At 40.3% G+C, this 18,849-nt stretch overlaps 1 protein-coding gene across 1 annotated transcript in view; it reads left to right on the top strand.

Moving 5' to 3' along the window:
* LOC107197078 (ribonuclease inhibitor) overlaps positions 1-18,849 on the top strand; it is a 381,190-nt gene that overhangs the window by 57,377 nt on the left and 304,964 nt on the right. The window contains exons 8-10 of the mRNA XM_049463203.1: positions 3,756-3,926; positions 11,746-11,922; positions 14,111-14,287. Coding sequence (XP_049319160.1) covers positions 3,756-3,926; positions 11,746-11,922; positions 14,111-14,287 — 525 coding nt within the window. The remainder of the gene's footprint in view (positions 1-3,755; positions 3,927-11,745; positions 11,923-14,110; positions 14,288-18,849) is intronic.

Below are 18,849 nucleotides of genomic sequence, written 5' to 3'. Positions count from 1 at the left end.
CCCTGCAATTTTGTCAGATAATACTCAATTTCTTCTAGAAAATGATTGCAATCACAAATGCTTTGGTATTCATATCTTCATGTATTTTGCTTGCAATGAAAAAACACAAAAGAGAATGAAAAAAAAAGTAAAATCAATTATCATTTTACACAAAAGTCCAGACAAAAGTATTGGCACCCCCAGCCTAAAACTTGGTAGCACAACCTTTAGACAAAATAACTGCGAACAACCACTTCCGGTGGGGAAGCACTTCCGCCTCACAGCAAGACGGCCTGGGTTTGATTCCCGGCTGGGGCAACCCGGGTCTTTCTGTGTGGAGTTTGCACGTTTTCCCCGTGTCTGCGTGGGTTTCCTCCGGGTGCTCCGGTTTCCTCCCACAGTCCAAAGACGGCACGTTCAGACTAATTGGAACTTGATTGAAATTGCCCCTTGTGTGTGAGTGAATGTGTCTGTTTGTCTGTCTGTGTCTGTCTGCCCTGCGATGGATTGGCGGCCTGTCCAGGGTGTATCCTGCCTTCCGCCCGATGCCTGCTGGGATATGCTCCATGCTGGAAGACCCATGACCTCTGAGGGAGACCCAGCTTTCTCTCACTGGGCCCTACATTATGCTGCAGAATTTGTTGGTAGTCTTCAGACTTCATAATGCCATGCACACGGTAAAGCAGTCCAGTGCCAGAGGCAGCAAAGCAACCCCAAAACATCAGGGAACCTCAGCCATGTTTGACTGTAGGGACCGTGTTCTTTTCTTTGAAGGCCTCGTCTTTTTACCTGTAAACTCCATGTTGATGCCTTTTCCCAAAAAGCTCTACTTTTGTCTCATCTGACCAGAGAACATTCTTCCAAAAAGTTTTTGGCTTTCTCAGGTAAGTTTTGGCAAACTCCAGCCTGGCTTTTTTATGTCTCTGGGTCAGAAGTGGGGTCTTCCTGGGTATCCTACCATAGAGTCCCTTTTCATTCAGACGCCAACGGTTAGTACGGGTTGACACGGGTTGTACCCTCGGACTGCAGGGCAGCTTGAACTTGTTTGGATGTTAGTCGAGGTTCTTTATTCACCATCTGCACAATATTTCATTGAAATCTCTCGTCAATTTTTCTTTTCCGTCCACGTCTAGGGAGGTTAGCCACAGTGCCATGGGCTTTAAACTTCTTGACACTGCGCACGGTAGACACAGGAATATTCAGGTCTTTGGAGATGGACTTGTAGCCTTGAGATTGACCATGCTTCCTCACAATTTTGCTTCTCAAGTCCTCAGACAGTTCTTTGGTCTTCTTTCTTTTCTTCATGCTCAGTGTGGTACACACAAGGACACAGGACAGAGGTCAACTTTAATCTATTTTAACTGGCTGAAAGTGTGATTTAGTTATTGCCACCACCTGTTATGTGCTATAGGTAAGTAACAGGTGCTGTTAATTACACAAATTAGAGAAGCATCACATGATTTTTCAAAGGCTGCCAATACTTTTGTCCACCCCCTTTTTCATGTTTGTTGTGGAATTATATCCAATTTGACTTTTTGACAATTCTTTTTTGTGGTTTTCCATTAAAGACAAATTAAATTAACATTTTAATATCAAAGCATTTGTAATTGCAATCATATTCTGGGAGAAATGGAGCATTATCTGACAGAATTGCAGGGGTGCCAATTGGCCAGCACTGTAAGTACAAAACAATATAACAGTACATACAATTACAACATATTGAAACAAACACACAGCAGACGCTAACAAAGACTACACTCGAACACAAATGAGACTCAGCATGAATGAGAATAGAAGAAAGAAAAAACAAAAATGCATTGAGGTGTTTCACAATGTTCGTGGAGCAGATATGTTATTGCTCCTCTTTTCAAAGCAGCCACAGGGTTATTTTAGAACTTTGGAAGAGCTGACCACTGATATACAGTTTATCCACGACTAATGAGACACGCTAGCGAGTCTATGCTCTTTTATAATCGGAAAGAGAACCTTGCACGTTAATCTCATTAATCCTCATTAATCTCCCAGGGAAGCTGGTCGTTCATACCAAAGAATGTTCCTTTTAATTCTCGCTCTTTGCTTTTTACCAGTTCTTTTTGCTTATAGTGTGCAAACTTCGCAATTCTGGGTCAGGGTCGAGTTTGTGAGCATGCTCCAAGAGGTTGTACCCGGTGGAAAGTGATGTTTTTAACAGATTCAATCTACAGTTTTAGTTTAGTTTGCATAAAGTCTTTAATAAGTGATTCTGGGTTATCTGATTCATTTTCCGGAATTCCAGAAAATACAAATGTCCCTCATGCTTCTGCTTTGAATGTCGAGCATGATTTCTTTCAGTTCTTTATTTTCTTTCTTAAAGGTACATTCTGTAGGAACTGAGAGCGAGCGTGTGAAATAGCTGGAGGGGTCCAATTTCAAAACACCACAGAGAGTCTGCCCCACCCACCCCTCCCCATTCACAAAGCTTATTTGGGTTGCCAAAATCAGGATGCTGAATCTACACAAAGTTTAGACTAGTAGGAGAGGCAGAGAACTTCAAGTATGAGCGAGAGGAGAGGAGAAATACAGCAATTCTAAACTCTTATAAAACCTGTATCTAGCGTTATATTGACTGTACGTTACACGAGGGAGTGCTAAAGCTCCGCGATGTGCCCGTCCGCGCGAGCTCCGCGATGTGCCCGTCCGCGCGAGCTCCGCGATGTGCCCGGCCGCGCAAGCTCTGTGATGTTCCCGGCCGCGTGAGCTCCGTGATGTGCCCAGCCGTGCAAGTTCCGCGATGTGCTCAAAAAAGTAGTAGGAAGGTGGAAGGCAGAGAGATGGAATTAGTTTTACTGGATTTATGTAAAACAGAGTATATAAAACAGTATCAGAGTGTGGCTAATGACTCTGGCAGAACTGAATAAAAAGCCTAACTAAAGGCAGAGAGCCAGAAGGTAACATAGACACGGAGGCATCCTGAAACACCGGCATCCACCCACTCCACCGTCCACAAACCTGAGTGACCGTGTGCAGTGGGAGAACAGCAGCAACAGCATCTCAGTTTACCCTAATTCCTTGTGTCCATGAACCCCTGGATCTGCAGCCTTATCTAAAGGAAGAAACATTAATTACCAAAAGCTAAACTAAACAAGTAAGTTTTCAGTCTAGACTTAAAGACTGAGACTGTGTCTGAGGCCCGAACATATTCGGTGAGATTATTCCAGAGTTGAGGCGCTTTATAAGAGAAAGCTCTTCCTCCTGCAGAGCTCCTCTGAATTTTAGAAACTACTAAGAAACCAGCACCCTGAGATCTAAGTAATCGTGGTGGTTCATAATAGGAGATGAGGTCTCGTAAATACTCAGGAGCGAGCCCGTGAAGGGCTTTATACGTTAACAGGAGAATGATGATACATCCTGATTATTTTATCATTTACAACTGAAAATTTGTTACATATTGGTCCTTTAATGTGCTTAACTTGCGAGGTGAGAGATGCTACAGAGCTTTCAAGTAGCTGGGTTGTGTACATCTTTCGGCTCCATTTCCCCTTCCATCTCAGAATAAAAATAGTGATCAATGAAAGTTTTAAGGCCTTCCACGTTGCACACAAATTGTTCCAGTGCAGTACTCCAGTATCCAGTGAAGTTAGGGCAGAAGTTAGAGCCACACGTTACAAACAGCCGTCTAGCAGCTAGTTGCTGCCATGTTGCATTCAACTCTGCGCTCCGCCTCCTCACCTCAGTGACTGTTTCACCTTATGCCTCACCATTAGCACTATTGTGATGTATCTTCATTTCTGTTCCAGGCTGAAACAGTGTAATCTCACAGAGAAAAGTTGTGAGGTTCTGGCCTCAGTACTCAGCTCAGAGAACTCACTGACCGAACTGGACCTGAGTTTAAATAAACTGCAGGATTCAGGAGTGAAGAAGCTCTGTGAGGGACTGAAGAGTTCACACTGTAAACTACAGAATCTGAGGTGAGAGCGTGACTTTCTAACTCAACATGATCACACAACTTTAGTTAGTTCTGTGTCTGAGGGTGTCCCGATTTCTGTTAAATTAATAAAATGAAATGTAACAACGCCTCGAAAGAAAGGAAACATTCGTGTAAAATCAAAAGTTTGGCATATTCCATGATTTTACCTTTGCGACCCCCAGTATTCATTCAAGAACATCATTTACTTTCTCTTTCTGTCTTACTTTTCAAGTAGAAAACAAACAGACTATACAGTCATATAACAGTTATTGCAGAAAATACTATAATAAATGAGTATATACTAGGGGTTTCACCATTCTCTAAATCCTTGATTCGATTTTATTTCTGATTTTAGGGTCACGATTCGATTTGATTCTCGATTTTCTTTTTTCTTTTTTTTTTACAGCAGATGGGCCTATGCCAGTTTTAGATTAGTCTAATGTCAGTCATTGGTTTGATTCATCTAATTTACAATATCATATTTCAAAAGGTGGGCTTGATATAAGTGATGCAAAGTGATACAAGTGATCTGTAATACACCACATTAGGCACTAATGGTCAAATTTAAATAATTTAATTAAGATATATATGTAATGCCGTCTAGTGTTTTTTTTTGGTAGCAGCAGTGTGCACTTTTAAAACAGCAATGTGCAACATAAAATAAATAATAAAAAAATACAGGAACAGTCATGTACAAAATAATATAATTTGAGCCTTAACAAACTGAACTCTATCTTACTATAACAGTTAAACATGAATGAGAAGTTTTTCTTTAACAAAGATATATTATTAACTTTATCTGAGAGAAAGATGCTCCTTTAAGAAGATTAGAATGTCCACATTCTCTTGAGAAAGGGTGCTCTTGGAGCAGTCACAATGTCTGCGGCGTCGGCTACACGCAGGGGTTCTCAACCTTTTCTTCCTTACGGCCCACCTGTTTACAACTTGAAAGCATCAAGAAAGCATCAAGCCCCCCTAATAACAACAACAACAACAACAACAAACTATCTAAAAAACAGAGTATAATAAACTCTTGCTACCATAACTTTACCCTGAAACGATGATTTAAGCTTTCCAAATGTAGTACATGAAATTCTTACAGGAAACAAGCTCTAATATTGTGCTTCTTTTGTATTTTTCCATTTAAATATACACATAAGAGTAGCACGGTTTGACAGGGTAGCACAACTCGACAGATCACCTGATGACTCGGCTCGCCATGTGGGCATATCCGTGTGAGCGGATCCGTGATGTTTTTTTAATTCAAATGAAGCAAGAGGTGTAGTCAACCACAAGTTTCAGATTTCTTATCAACGTCACTGTGATCTATAGTTCTATAAATCAGTTTTCAGCTTCTCCTCTGTGGTTGAAAGGCAGCTGAACTTTTTGCCGGAGGGCAGGGCTGCGCTCATGCAGCGGCTCTCTCTATTTAAATGAATAGGATGCACTGTGCTGGTGGACAAAGAGACGAAGCCGCAGCCACAAAATATCGTGCGAATTTAAAACCCACTGCAAAGTACTGTCTCCTTCTGAGGATAAGCCTGGTCGGTGGCCCCACGGTTGAGAAACCCTGGGCTACAGCTTGCTACGCCATTAGCCCGTGCGTGCTTGCATAGCTTAGAGGGAGGGATTGTCTATCGTCTTTTTTACTTTGATGCTCGAGACCATGACATAATTTCGAACAATTTTGATAAAATATCGAAATCGTGACACCCTAGTATATACAAATGTGCATACATATAAAACCACAAACTGCACAGTCTACATTCTCTTTACTCTCAAACACATACACTCTGCAAATTCCACCAGCAGAAATTTACAATATTACTGTTCTGTGATGTAATTTGCAATTTTATTCTTCCCCTGAAGAGTTTCTGCTCAGCAGCACAATTGTATCGAGCCAAGTCACGTTCAAGTAGTTTTATTGTAAATACTGCATATGTACATGACAATACAGAGGATTGAAATTACATTACTCTTCCAAAAGTTACAGCAAGTACAGCAAGATAAAAATATAAATATAAAAGAATGAGAGACACTACTCTGCATTTTCTGTCAGAGCTGTTTGTTTGTGTATGATAATACACAGGGGCATTGCCTGGTCTGGGCTTCCGGGGCTTTAGCCCCGAATCGTTTCGCTCAGCTCAGCTGTATTATTAGTGAGGAGACCGGCCGCTGTCCACTGTGAATGGAAAATCTCTTACGCCAAGCTTAGACTCCACGACTTTCTTGTCCCTCACAATGTTCACTGTCAGACTAAGCAGTTATTTTCGTTTTGTGTCGTTCTCGGGGGACTGGCAACACTACACTACACAATCATCGTCCGCGTCTTTGCGTGAGTTCGTAGGTCATCGCGGGGGAGAAGCATAGAATCTGACAATCACAGCTACAGAAGCCCTTTGCGTGATGGAAGCACTTTTGTGCTCAGAAAAACTAAAAAAAGAGGTAAAAGCGACTGTGGGCTCATTCCTGGGTGACCCAAATGGACATTACATGCTTTTTGTACTCCAGAGTGAACTTAAGGTATGGTAAAGATGTAGCTACTTAGGTTTCAGTGCCTGTAAACAGAATATTTCATGGATGAAGTAGATTAATAGATGATTATTAGATTATTCTTTTGTTTCGCTGGTCCAGCGAACTGCAGGAGCACTGTTCTGCTTTCTTTTCCTGTGTTTACATCTGTGCACCACAGAGCGCTCTGTCTCCTTATTGGTCAGAGTCAGGGAGCAGGTCGTGGAGCATGTCAAATTATAAAATACAAAAAAATTCTAACATGCTAGTCTTTCTGTCGTACGCTCCGACGCTATCACTCACGTCAATTTACTGCTCTTTGACTGTGTCACACTACACGGACCTTTGTCGCTCGCAACACTGAAATTTGGATCTGACGCACGCAATGTGTCGGCGCCGACAAAATCGGGCTAAAATCGTGTAGTCTGATACGGGCATTAACTCGAATCACGGAGCCAGTTCAAGGACAAAATTCCACCTTTTAGGAGAAACACCCAATTAGCTTGCTGGTTTTACGGAGCGCGGTGGGCTAGTGGGGAAGCCCCCGTCCCAGCCCCCTCACTGCCTCGCTGGGGAGGATTTTTGAGTTCTTGTACCAGGTTTCAGCACTGATGTTAAACTATATCTGGACATACTGCGATTTTTTCTAAAAGAAAAGTAACTGAACTAAGCATGTAAACTGTTTCTGATAGCTGGTTAAAAAGACACATCTCTCAATCAAAACACACAGATCAAGGTTTGAGAAAATTTAACTTGTCCTGATGTACCTGATCAGCCAATAACTTTTAGATTTTCAAATAGTTTTTATTAATTTAGGATTACAGGATTACTGTAAGGTATAATTAACAAAAATGTATTTAGCTATCCAGATAGCTAGAAGCTGGATGTTGTGGATAGCCAGATTTTAGTACTATACTTAGTTTAAATTACTTTTTTAACCCTAAAATTAAATTAATTAATTAGTTAATTAATATAATGAACTGGGCTGAGCCCCGGATGTTTACATACCCAGGCAAAGCCACTGATAATACATATAAAAAAACATAAGCACAGCACTAATCAGACGCCCATACACTCCTTCCCCTTCTACCCTCCTATCACTTCCTCCCAAACACAGGCGCTTGAGAACGTGCCCCATAGAACACGTGCCCAGGCATGTTTTTTTTTTTTCTGCTGTGGCGCACCTGCAGGACAGGTGCTGTATTTACAATATAATGGATCATAACAAGTAGAGGGTGAATCATAAAACTAATAAATTATAGAACAGGCGTTGCCAACGCTGTTTTTTATATTACATAACTGATATTCTGCATCTAGAAATAATTTTAGGGGTGGGGGGGGTGCCGATAGTATGTTTGCATACACCTCAAAGTGTAGTTGCACACCTGTTGTTTGGGGTTATTGTCCTGCTGGAAGACCCATGACCTAGGACACAAACCCAGCTTTCTGACACTGGGCCCTTCATTGCGACCCAAAGTCGTTTGGTAATCTTCAGATTTCATGATGCCTTGCACAGTAGAATGATGTGCTTTACCAAAAAACTCTATCTTGGTCTCATCTGTCCACAAGATGTTTTCCCAGAAAGAGTTTGGCTTACTTACATACATTTTGGCAAACTGCAGTCTAGCTTTCTATGTCTCTGTGTCCTCCTGGGTCTCCTGCTATAGCGTTTCATTTCATTCAAATCAAATTCACTTCTCTCCTTTTTATTTGGTTTCAGGTGTGATTTTTTTAAATTGCCCACACCTGTTACTCATCACATGTGAGTTTGAATGAGCATCACATGCTTGAAACAAAGTTATTTAGCCTCAATTTTGAAAAGGTGCCAATCATTTTGTCTGGCCCGTTTTTGGAGTTTTGTGTTAAATTATGTCAAATTTGCCTTTTTTTTCCCTCTGTTTTTTGTGTTGTTCCAAGTCACACAAAGGAAAAAAACGTATATAACAAAACGTGTAATTGCAATAATTTTCTGGGAGAAATACTTTAAAAAAATTCAGGGGTGCCAACACTTTCGGCCATGACTGTATAGACATGTATGAGAGAAAAAAGACACAAGACAATAGTGCAATAGTGAAGGGGTGATTAAAGAGGGAATGACAGTCACAGGTGCAGGGGTAATTAAAATGGGTTTGATAGTGCAAGTATAAGGTTGTGGTACGGCAGGTATGGGGTGTGTGAGTGTATTTCAGTTCAGTACTAAGTTACATTAATGTGTTGAATGGAAGGGGCGGTCTCCTGCCAGGTGGAGGGCTTTCTGTGTGAGGTGGGATTTGTACAAGTCCTGAAGGGAGGGGAAAGTGGTGCCAACAATCTTCTCAGCTGCTCTCACGATGCGCTGGAAGGTCCTGCGGCAGGATGCTGTGCAGCCCCCTTACCACACAGTGAAACAGCAATTTGTTCTATTCAGATTTATCCAACAGAAGTGATGCTTAAATGTTTTGACTTCAGGAATAACTTAAAAAAATATATATTACAAGCTTGCCTTTATGCTATAGAATGGGGGGGCTATGACTGCCACTGAGATGTAATAATTTGCTTTGTCATGTTGCCAATACACAGCCTTAGTTGCATAAAATGGCTTAATTAGTAATTATATTATAAATAAATCACCTGTTATAATAATTAGGACTTAACATAAAAATAATAAGATTATATTCATTATAATTGAGAATATTATATTTCATAATCATGATTAAGGGAAACTAAGACTATTCATTTGGGCTTTTTATTCTTTTGCATGATTAGTCTGTCTAGTCTGAACTATTTCCAGAACTCACCTGATGTTTTTCAATTATTGTTAATTTATTATTTTTATAATATTTGGCATTTCTTGTCACCCTTAAAGACCCCAGTATACTTGACTCCATAAACTTGGTATTATGGATTTTTAAATGTGCAGTAAATTATTATGTGTAACGCTAGCCACCCAGCTTTTAACAGATTTATCAGATTTAGCAGTTAGTGTTCAGTCCAGTGACCTGTCTGATATCTGGTGAGAACTAGAAATGATTAAATTGGTGGGAAACAGAAATTACATGACCTGCCTCATCATACTTTAAGACAAGGTTCTTTAATCCTGGTCCTGTCGTCCTCCTGCCCTGCAAATTTATGCTTTTGTCTTTTCAGTGTGTTTTAAAGTAGGAGATCCTCTTAAACAGGGGTTCTTAGCCTGAGGGTCACAAAGAAATGCATTAAACTTTTTCTAAATGTGACCATGTGATGTTTAACCAACAGTAAAACACTTGTGTATATATATTTGTATCGTACTATTGGTTGGATATCACAGCATCACATTTTGAAAAAGTTTTATAGATGTATTAATTACTTACTAAGATGCCGCTGGGAGCTGCTGCATTTTGCCTTAATCTTGGTAAAAATTGACAGTGTGGTGGTGAATTACAGACTTGCTGTAAAAACAGCTACAGACTACAAAGACATGGACTCTTTAAAACCTCTAAAGTTGCTTGATTGTGTTAAATTCTGGTGAACGGTAACACCAGAATAGCACCGGAATGCTCTGTTGTGTTCCTCTAATCCTCAAACCGAGAAGCGAATGCTTAGTTACTGTCTAACAGAGATCTCAGACCTTCACATGCAGCACCACATCATCAGCCTTCATCTTGAGTCATCTGTTTACTAAATACTAGCAGCTAAATAACTGAGTGGATATTGCATACATAGTGTTTTTTTATTTAATATTTATTATTTAGTAACGTTAGTATTTTTATTAATCATCAGTTTGTCAGTAGTTCCTAAATGAACTTTAATTCAGCTGCAGTATAATCCTTATCCTTTTTATACATTTTCTAAAGAATGCACATTTCTATATGTAAACCTGATGTGATGCTAATTTAGAGCTAGCTACAAGCTAAACCTGTGTTCAAGATTAACAAAACTAAAAAAAAAATACAAACAGTACATCAGAAATTAATTACAAAATGAATCAATGGGTACAGATTTATCAGCTGTATATGTACAGAAGGAACATAATGTAGAATAATGCTTCAATAATAGTCATGTATAATCACATCACTTACTGTCGAGAGTTCCTCCACTGTCTTCTCTTATTTAAGTATGGCGTCACATCAATGTAAAAATTCAGGGGCGCAATACACAAGGTGAAAAAAAAATTAACCAGTATGTTTTAACATTCTGTGTGCGTAAATTTACTTCTCACAAGTGCAAATGTGAAATCCACAAGCAAAAAATAGGGAATGGTGTGCACACTGAACAAAATATCACTCTCAAGATTATTTTTTCTCCCTCTTAGGTGTTTTTTTCCTCTCGAATTCACAGTAGTTCTTGTGAATTGACTTCAGCGCCTTTTGTTGCTCGAGTGAGGTTTTTGTGCTCGAGTGTAGATAGCGGGGGTTTTGAGAGTTTGGGGTGGGGTCAGGGTCACCTTCCTCAGAGTTTGTGATGGACCGCCTACTACCAACAGTTGGAGGAGGGCGAGAAAGAAGCACAGCAGGAAAGTTAACTTAAATGTTAAAACATGCTTGTTATTTTTTTCACCTGGTAGTTTCGCACCCCCGATTTGAGACATTAATATGACGCCATATTTCAAGTTGCCTCCCCTCGTCATGTTGCTCACCTGTGCTTAGTTAAAGTTTCTCCCATTTATTACTTTTCTGAATGTGTACAGTAGACTGTTATATGGAAATCATATCAGTACCACCATATCATTACTTTTTTACATTTATTTGATTGTGATGTTCACTGTACTCCAGAGGAAAATCTTGTTTAGTTTCAGTCTGAAATAATTAATGACAGACTTCAAAACTCCGGCATATGAGAGTAGGTGTGAAATAGTCATATATATATATATAAAGGTTTTGCATCAAAGCCACAGTGTTCCCCCTGCCCTGTGATCTAGGTCACATCAGCATTGTAATGCATTACAGCAGCAGTGATCCACTGACTGTTTGTAGATCTCTCAGTTTCATTTAAATGTTCATGATATAAATGTCATGCAGACAGTAGCAGTATAGCAGGATTTAGCTTGTCTAGTCTTGTTGTATCTCTGATTTAGGAATTCTGTATCTTTTTTTGTAAGTTTCAACACTAAAGAGTTCTTTAGATTCTAGAACTAGACTTTTTGTTAAATTGCAAATGTGCCTGATAAAAATTAGGCTTTTAAGAAAATAAATGAACAATATTATCTTTGTAAGAGAAAATAATTTAGGTGTGTAAAAGAGTAAAGGTATGAGAGCAAGAGAGAGAGAGAGATAGAGAGAGAGAGAGAGAGAGAGAGAGAGAGAGAGAGAGATAGAGAGAGAGAGTTACTGATGTGTCTTTCTCTTTTCCAGGCTGGAAGAATGTGATCTCACAGAGAAAAGCTGTGCAGTTCTGGCTGAAGTTCTCCAATCAGGGAACTCTAAACTGATAGAGCTGCACCTGAGTGAGAATAGAGGACTGAAAGATTCAGGAGTGAAGAATCTCTGTAACGGGCTGAAGGATAAAAACTGTAAACTGGAGAAACTGTGGTAAGATTATTACTTTATCAGTCAAGGCAGATCACACACACACACACACACTTTTAATTTCTTTCTTGGCACAACCTTTATTAACAATTCTATCGGTTTAGTTTATTTCCATGTTGGTGCTCCTACTGCAGATCTTTGGCATGTGGTTGAAGTGATTTATAGATCCAATGCTGAGAATTTTCTCTGGTGATGTTTTATCTAGCCTCTACTGCAGCATCTTCATTTCTTACATATTTCAAGTTCTTGTTCCCTTATGTTATATAATCACACTGAATGTGTGCTCAGCTGGATCTAAATCAATATTACCACAAAAAAACAATAATATAAATAGAACAAATCTCAGCTCTTACAGCACACTCTGCTACTCTGCTCATTATGGTTACAATCTAACACTGTTTAAGGCAATCCACAATAACTCATATAACTCATAACATAATATTGCTTATTATGACAATGTAAGTATACAAATACAGACAAATGCAGTTAGGCCCATAAATATTTGGACAGTGACACAATCTTCATACTTTGAGCTCTGCATGCAAGTACACTGTATTTCAAATGAAACACATTAAGAGTTATTGAAATGTAGACTTCCTCTACTTTTTGCCCCTCTTCGGAGGACCAATTAACCTTTTTTAATTCAGTGGTCACTGTGCATATATAAATGTCAACAAAATAACAAGCCAAAAAAAATGGGGGGGGGGGGGGGGCGGGATTGAGAGAACCAAAACACACCATCAGGAGAGAAAGAAAAAGGCATAAAAAGAGAAAAAAAGAAATAGGAAAAAAGAAAACTGATAAACAGAAAAATAACATAAAATGATAATATATAGCAAAAAATACAAATAAAAATAAATAAATAAAGAATAAAAATAAGAAAATAAAAAAATAGCGTATCTGCCCAATCTGTGTGTGTGTGTAGAGGTAACATTCGGGTAGAGGTGCTAGATGTATGGGATGGTTACCAGTATAGTGGTTGTGTTTGTGGTGTACAGATGATCTGTGTGTGAGAGCTGATGCTGTCACTGATGTAAAAGTTTGTTTATTGCTGACCATGTAGACTTTTAAGTTTAATTAGAGTTAGAGGTTAAATAAAAAACATCATTAGAAACTTTTAGGAACATCTTTTTTTTATTCTAGAAAAGCCTCCTCATTTCAGGAGCTCAAAAGTAATCAAACAAATGAACTTTACCATAAATAAAAGGTTTATTTTTAATAATTTATTGAGAATACTTTTCAGCCAATGACTCCCTGAAGTCTGGAACCCACTGACATCACAAAGCACTGGATTTCCTCCTTTATGATGCTTTGCCAGGCCTTTACTGCAGCAATCTTCAGTTATTGCTGTTTTGTGGGTCTTTCTGTCTTTAGTTTTGTCTTAAGCGAGTGACTAAATGCTGCTTGTTTAGGTTCAGATCTGCTGATTGACTCGGCCACTGCAGAATATTCCATTTCTGTCTTAAAAAACTACTGGGTTACTTTCACAGTATGTTTTGCATCATTGTCCATCTGCACTGGTAAGCATCATCCAATCCAACGTGCAGAAAGTAAATCCCTGTACACTTCAGGACTCATCCCTCTGCTTCTGTCTTCTGTCACATCTTTAATTAACACTAGTGACCCAGTGCCACTGGAAGCCATGCACTCCCACACCACCACCATGCCCTACTGAGGAAGTGGTGTGCTTTGTGTTGAGCCGTTTCAAGCATTATCCATACTTTCTTCTTCCCATCATTTTGGTACAGGCTGATCTTTATTTCACATGTCCAAAAAAAGCTGTTCCAGAATCTGTCTGGAACAGTTCAGCAACATCACAGCTTGGTAATGCATTACAGCAGCAGAGATCATCTGACTGTTTCTAGATTTCTCAGTTTTCATTTAAATCTTCATGATTTAAATGTCCTACAGACAGTAGCAGTATAGCAGGATTTAGCTAGTCTTGTTGTATCTCTGATTCAGGAATTATGTAACTTTGTTTGTAAGTTTCAAAACTAAATAGTTCTTTAGATTCTGGAACTAGACTTCCTTTTTGTTGACATGTAAATATGTCTGATAAAAATTAAGCTTTTTAGAAAATAAATGAACAACATCATTTTTGTGTGAAAAAATAATTTAGGTGTGGAAAAGAGTAAAAGTATGAGAGAGAGACAGAGAGAGACGGTGTTTCTGATGTGTCTCTCTTTTCTAGGCTGAAACAATGTGATCTCGGAGAGAAAAGCTGTGTAGATCTGGCCTCAGTTCTCAGATCAGAGAACTCTAAACTGATAGAGCTGAACCTGAGTGAGAATCCAGGACTGAAAGATTCAGGAGTGGAGAAACTCTGTGACGGATGGAAGGATAAAAACTGTAAACTGGAGATACTGAGGTAAGATTATTACTTTATCAGTCAATGCCGATCACACACACACACACACACACACACACACACACCACATTTTAATTACCTTTGCTGTATAAAAATAACTTTTGCTCACTGTTTTTTCTTGGCTGATTTAAAATGTCATTTATTAATGGTAAAATCTTTATTAACAATTCGATCGGTTTGATTTATTTTCATATCGGTGACTATTACAGATCTTTTGCATGTGTTTGAAGTGATTTATAGAGCCGGTGCTGATTATTTACTCCGGTGAGGTTTTATCTAGTCTCTAATGCAGCATCTTCATTTCTTACATATTTCAGGGCCTCGTTCCCTTAAGTTTTTATTCATATTGAATGAATGATCAGTTGGATCTAAATGGTATTTATAATGGTATAAATATTAACACAGAAAACAATAATACAAGTAGAACAAATATTAGAATCTATTGTTTTGTATTGAGATTAGCACTCTCAGCTCTTACAGCACACTCTGCTGCTCTGCTTATTATGGTTGATACAGTGATCTAACACTGTTTAAGGGAATCCACACTAACTATAACAATTAGGGGTGACCTGCAATAGTCACTGATTCGACTATTTGATTTGGAGGACCTCTATTCGACTATTAACCTCATAGTACTATTCTGACTGCATGGGGGTGCCCAAGGCTGCTAAGCATTAGTTGTTATAGGAAATGTCTTTGTTTTTGTAATGTATTGCCTTTTGTCAAATAAAATCGTCCTAATTTCTGTTTATTTTTTTTTATTACGTGTGCGCATTAACAATAGGCTTCTTACACATTAATATATCACCCCCTGCAGTTGCACAATCCAAAAGAGCGGAGCTGAACACGCTACAGGGCCGTCAGCGTCTGCCGGTGTATTTGCTTTAAGAAGCTCTCCTTTCTCTCTGATGCGCAAAGAGAAGACGCGTATTCAGCGGTAGCAGAATTAGCCGAGAGTCTCACTGACAGATCATCCCTGGACAAAAGTGACATGGTGGTGGATGCTGGGCCGACTGTGCCCAGAAATAAAGACACAGTGATGGCTATGCTGCTGGCCAGTGATGAGGATGAGGAGGACCAGGCGGAGGATGAAAACAGTGAGATGAAGGCTTATACAAAAGACTTTGATCAATAAAATACTAAAAATATTTAAAATGAATAAAAAATAATTAAAATAAAATAAAAACTCATTTAAAACACAATCAAAGGCTATCTAATAGTGCGCAGAATAATATCAGTTTCAGTTAGTTTCAGTTTCAAATAACTGAAACAGCTCACCAAAACCTCAAAATATCCTTTATATTTGACAATATTTGGTTAAGTTTACAGGTCCTCACTCATCCTAATTTATTTTACTAAACTGAGTTTTTTATATTATTAAAGCCTCGCGCTGAATTCAGCTCAGCACTGCGGAGGAGAGAGAGAGAGAGAGAGCGCAGCGCGGTGCATTTTGCCTGATTTCTCTTGAATAAACACAATAAATATGTGAATTTAATACCTTTTAATACCATATATTTTAATTCACTTGATAGGACCTTTCCTGACGCTAAACTGTTTGATCCAGCTGTTATATTATATTATCTTATATTAATACCATTTTAACGTTTTTCGTTTCTATGTTTTGAAATTCGTTAGATTATATTTTTGTCAAAATTTTGGGTTTATTTTCGTTTGTTATTTTTCTAATAATAATAGAAATTACATAATTTATTTTCTTTTGTAATTTTTTTGTATACTTTTTTTGCACACGAAGTTAGCCAACACATTTTCCAACTGATGTTTTAGTTTTTTTTCCTTTGAAGTGGAAAAAAGTCCAGAAGAGAACGGGATCCCGTTTATGGTGCTCTAGGAAAAAAATGATTCGACTGTTAGTTGACTAAAGGGAAAATCTGACGAATCAGATTCGACTGTAAAAATCCTTAGTTGAAGACACCTCTAATAACAATATTACTTATTATGACATTTGAAAAATGTAAATACATTCTGAACTGTTTAGGTAAGAATCTTGACTTTTTTCTCTACTAGACATGGATTTTTAACTGTTTTCTAGTCTTCTAGTGTCAATTTGAATTAGCCGAAAGAGTGCTTATACTTTTTACTGCAGCTTTAAAAACAGGCTCTTTGTGTCACGGCCTCGCTCTGTTCCCCTGTGTTTCAGCGTTTCCTAGTGTGTGTCTCAGTAATTTTCCGTCACGTGTAATTTGTAGCTTCGCGCCTCGTTACCTGTCTCCCCAGGTGTTCAGTGTTTTATGTTACTATATATAGTATCCTTTTGTCTATGTTTATCCGCCGGTCTTTGCACCTTTCCACGTTGTCTGTCTATTCTCGTTATCGCTATTGTTTTGCTACGTCACGTTATTGCTCATTCTATGTTCTTGTATTGACACGCTCTTTTTTATTTCTAGTTTGTTGTTAGTCACGTTATTTCTTTGTTTTGTACATACTCACGTATTTATCCCTGTATATATCCCTAGCCCTGTTTAGCTTAGCTGTCTGTTGGTCTTCCCTGTTTGTTTACATATACTTATTCGTTAATCCCCTGTTTGTTTATTTGTTATTTATTAAAGTCTGTCTTACCTGCTTATAAATCCGCCTCCCGTCTGCTCTGCTTCTTCGTCTGCTCCACCGTTACATAAAGACCGTCCATATGGATTTAGCGGGTCACCCTTGGGCTGGCTATCCGTCACGCTCCCTTTGGGACCTCGGCGCAGGATAATCCGAGGCCGAAGGAGGCCTCGGTCACGGCGCTCTAAGAGGTCCCAAGATCCGGAGGATTTTCTTGGGGGGGGGCTAACTGTTGGGGCTCTCGGCTTCGCTCCTAACCACGGGGGAGGCAAGGCGGACAGAAACGCAGGCTGTGAGGACTCCTATTTCTGGGATTACGTGGACCTGCTCGCAGCTGCGTCCAGTTTGGAGGACGAGTAGTACCCTCCGACGCGAGCCCGCTTGCCGCTTCCTCGGGGGGCTGTCCTGCACCCGGATTTCTGGTGTCCTCCGTGTCTCCTGGAGGAGGCCGACTACGTCCCGGAGCGATCTCCTAAAGCGTCGGTCCTCAAGACGCCGCCTCCCGTCTGCCCGCCTCCCAGGGCGTGCTCCATCTCGGCGGCTCCGCAGCTTGCCTCTGAGGCTAACCAGCTAGCACCTCCGGCGGCTGCAGCTCTAGGCTCTCCCAAGACTACGCGGCTAACTCAGCTAGCATCTCCGGCGGCTGCAGCTCCAGGTTTATCCACGGCTACGCGGCTAACGTAATTAGCTTCCCGTGCTACCACGGCTCATCTCTCTCCAGCTGCAGCGCTTCAAGTCACACGCGGCGGCAGCCCCGGAACCTGAATACGCTGCGGTGAATTCAAGTAAAGTCTCCGTACTCTCTCCAGCAGCCCGAGTCTCCACGCAGACACCTACTGCCCAAGGGTCCAAGTTTGTTCACGTGAGTGTTCCTGTGTCAGCGGTGCCCGCCACCGCCAATGTTCCTGTGCCAGCGGTGCCCACCGCCAATGTTCCTGTGCCAGCGGTGCCCACCGCCAATGTTCCTGTGCCAGCGGTTCCCATCGCCAATGTTCCTGTGCCAGCTGTGCCCATCGCCAATGTTCCTGTGCCAGCGGCGCCCACTGCCTATGTTCCTGTGCCAGCGGTGCCCACCGCCCGTGTGCCGATGCCAGCGGTGCCCACCGTCCATGCTCCGATGCCAGCGGTGTCCACCGTCCATGCTCCGATGCCAGCGGTGCCCTCCGCTCCTGCTACGATGCCAGCGGTGCCCGACACCGTCCATGTTCCTGTGCCAGCGGTGCCCACCGTCCTTGCTCCGATGCCAGCTGTGCCCACTGCTCCTGCTACAATGCCAGTGGTGCCCGACACCGCCCATGCTCCTGTGCCAGCGGTGCCTTCCCTGTTTGTTTACATATACTTATTAATCCGCCTGCCGTCTGCTCTGCTTCTTCATCTGCTCCACCGTTACACTTTGATCAGCCGGGGTCACTTTAGGACACACACACCCAGTCCCCACTCAGCGCCTACCTCAGACTCCTGCCTTCAAAGTCGCTCCACATATCAGTATATCCATCAACTCCTTTTTCACCACTTTTTTTTTTTTACCAGAATATTCCAAACTGTTGATTTGGCCTCTCCTAACATCTCCACTATTTCTCTGATGGATTTATTCTTTTTTAAGGCTAATGATGTTCAGTTCCTCTTTCATTGAGAGCTTCTTTAACTGCATGTTTTGGGTTTACAGCAAAAGCTTTCAAATGCAAAACTGGAATCAACTGAAGATCATTTTATCTGTTTAACTGAAGGCGGATTAATAATGGAATAGCACATGGAGCCCAGAAATAGCTTTTGAGATCCCATAAAAGGTCTTATAGATAAATGCTTGTAATTCCTAAACAATTTATAGGATATTTTTCTTCAATCCTTTGAATTTAACTTGAAAGTCTAAACTTGAATTGCATCTTATTTATTCCATTTTAAATCCAGTGTGGTGGCATGCAAAGTGAAATTAATGACAATTGTGTCACAGTCCAAATACTTATGTGCCTAACTGTACATGTCCAAGGACACAATAC

The sequence above is a fragment of the Astyanax mexicanus genome, chromosome 13 (genome assembly GCF_023375975.1).
Source record: "Astyanax mexicanus isolate ESR-SI-001 chromosome 13, AstMex3_surface, whole genome shotgun sequence".
NCBI lineage: Eukaryota > Metazoa > Chordata > Actinopteri > Characiformes > Acestrorhamphidae > Astyanax > Astyanax mexicanus.
The sequence above is the reverse complement of the archived record's forward strand: the minus strand, read 5'-3'. Positions and strand labels throughout refer to the sequence as shown.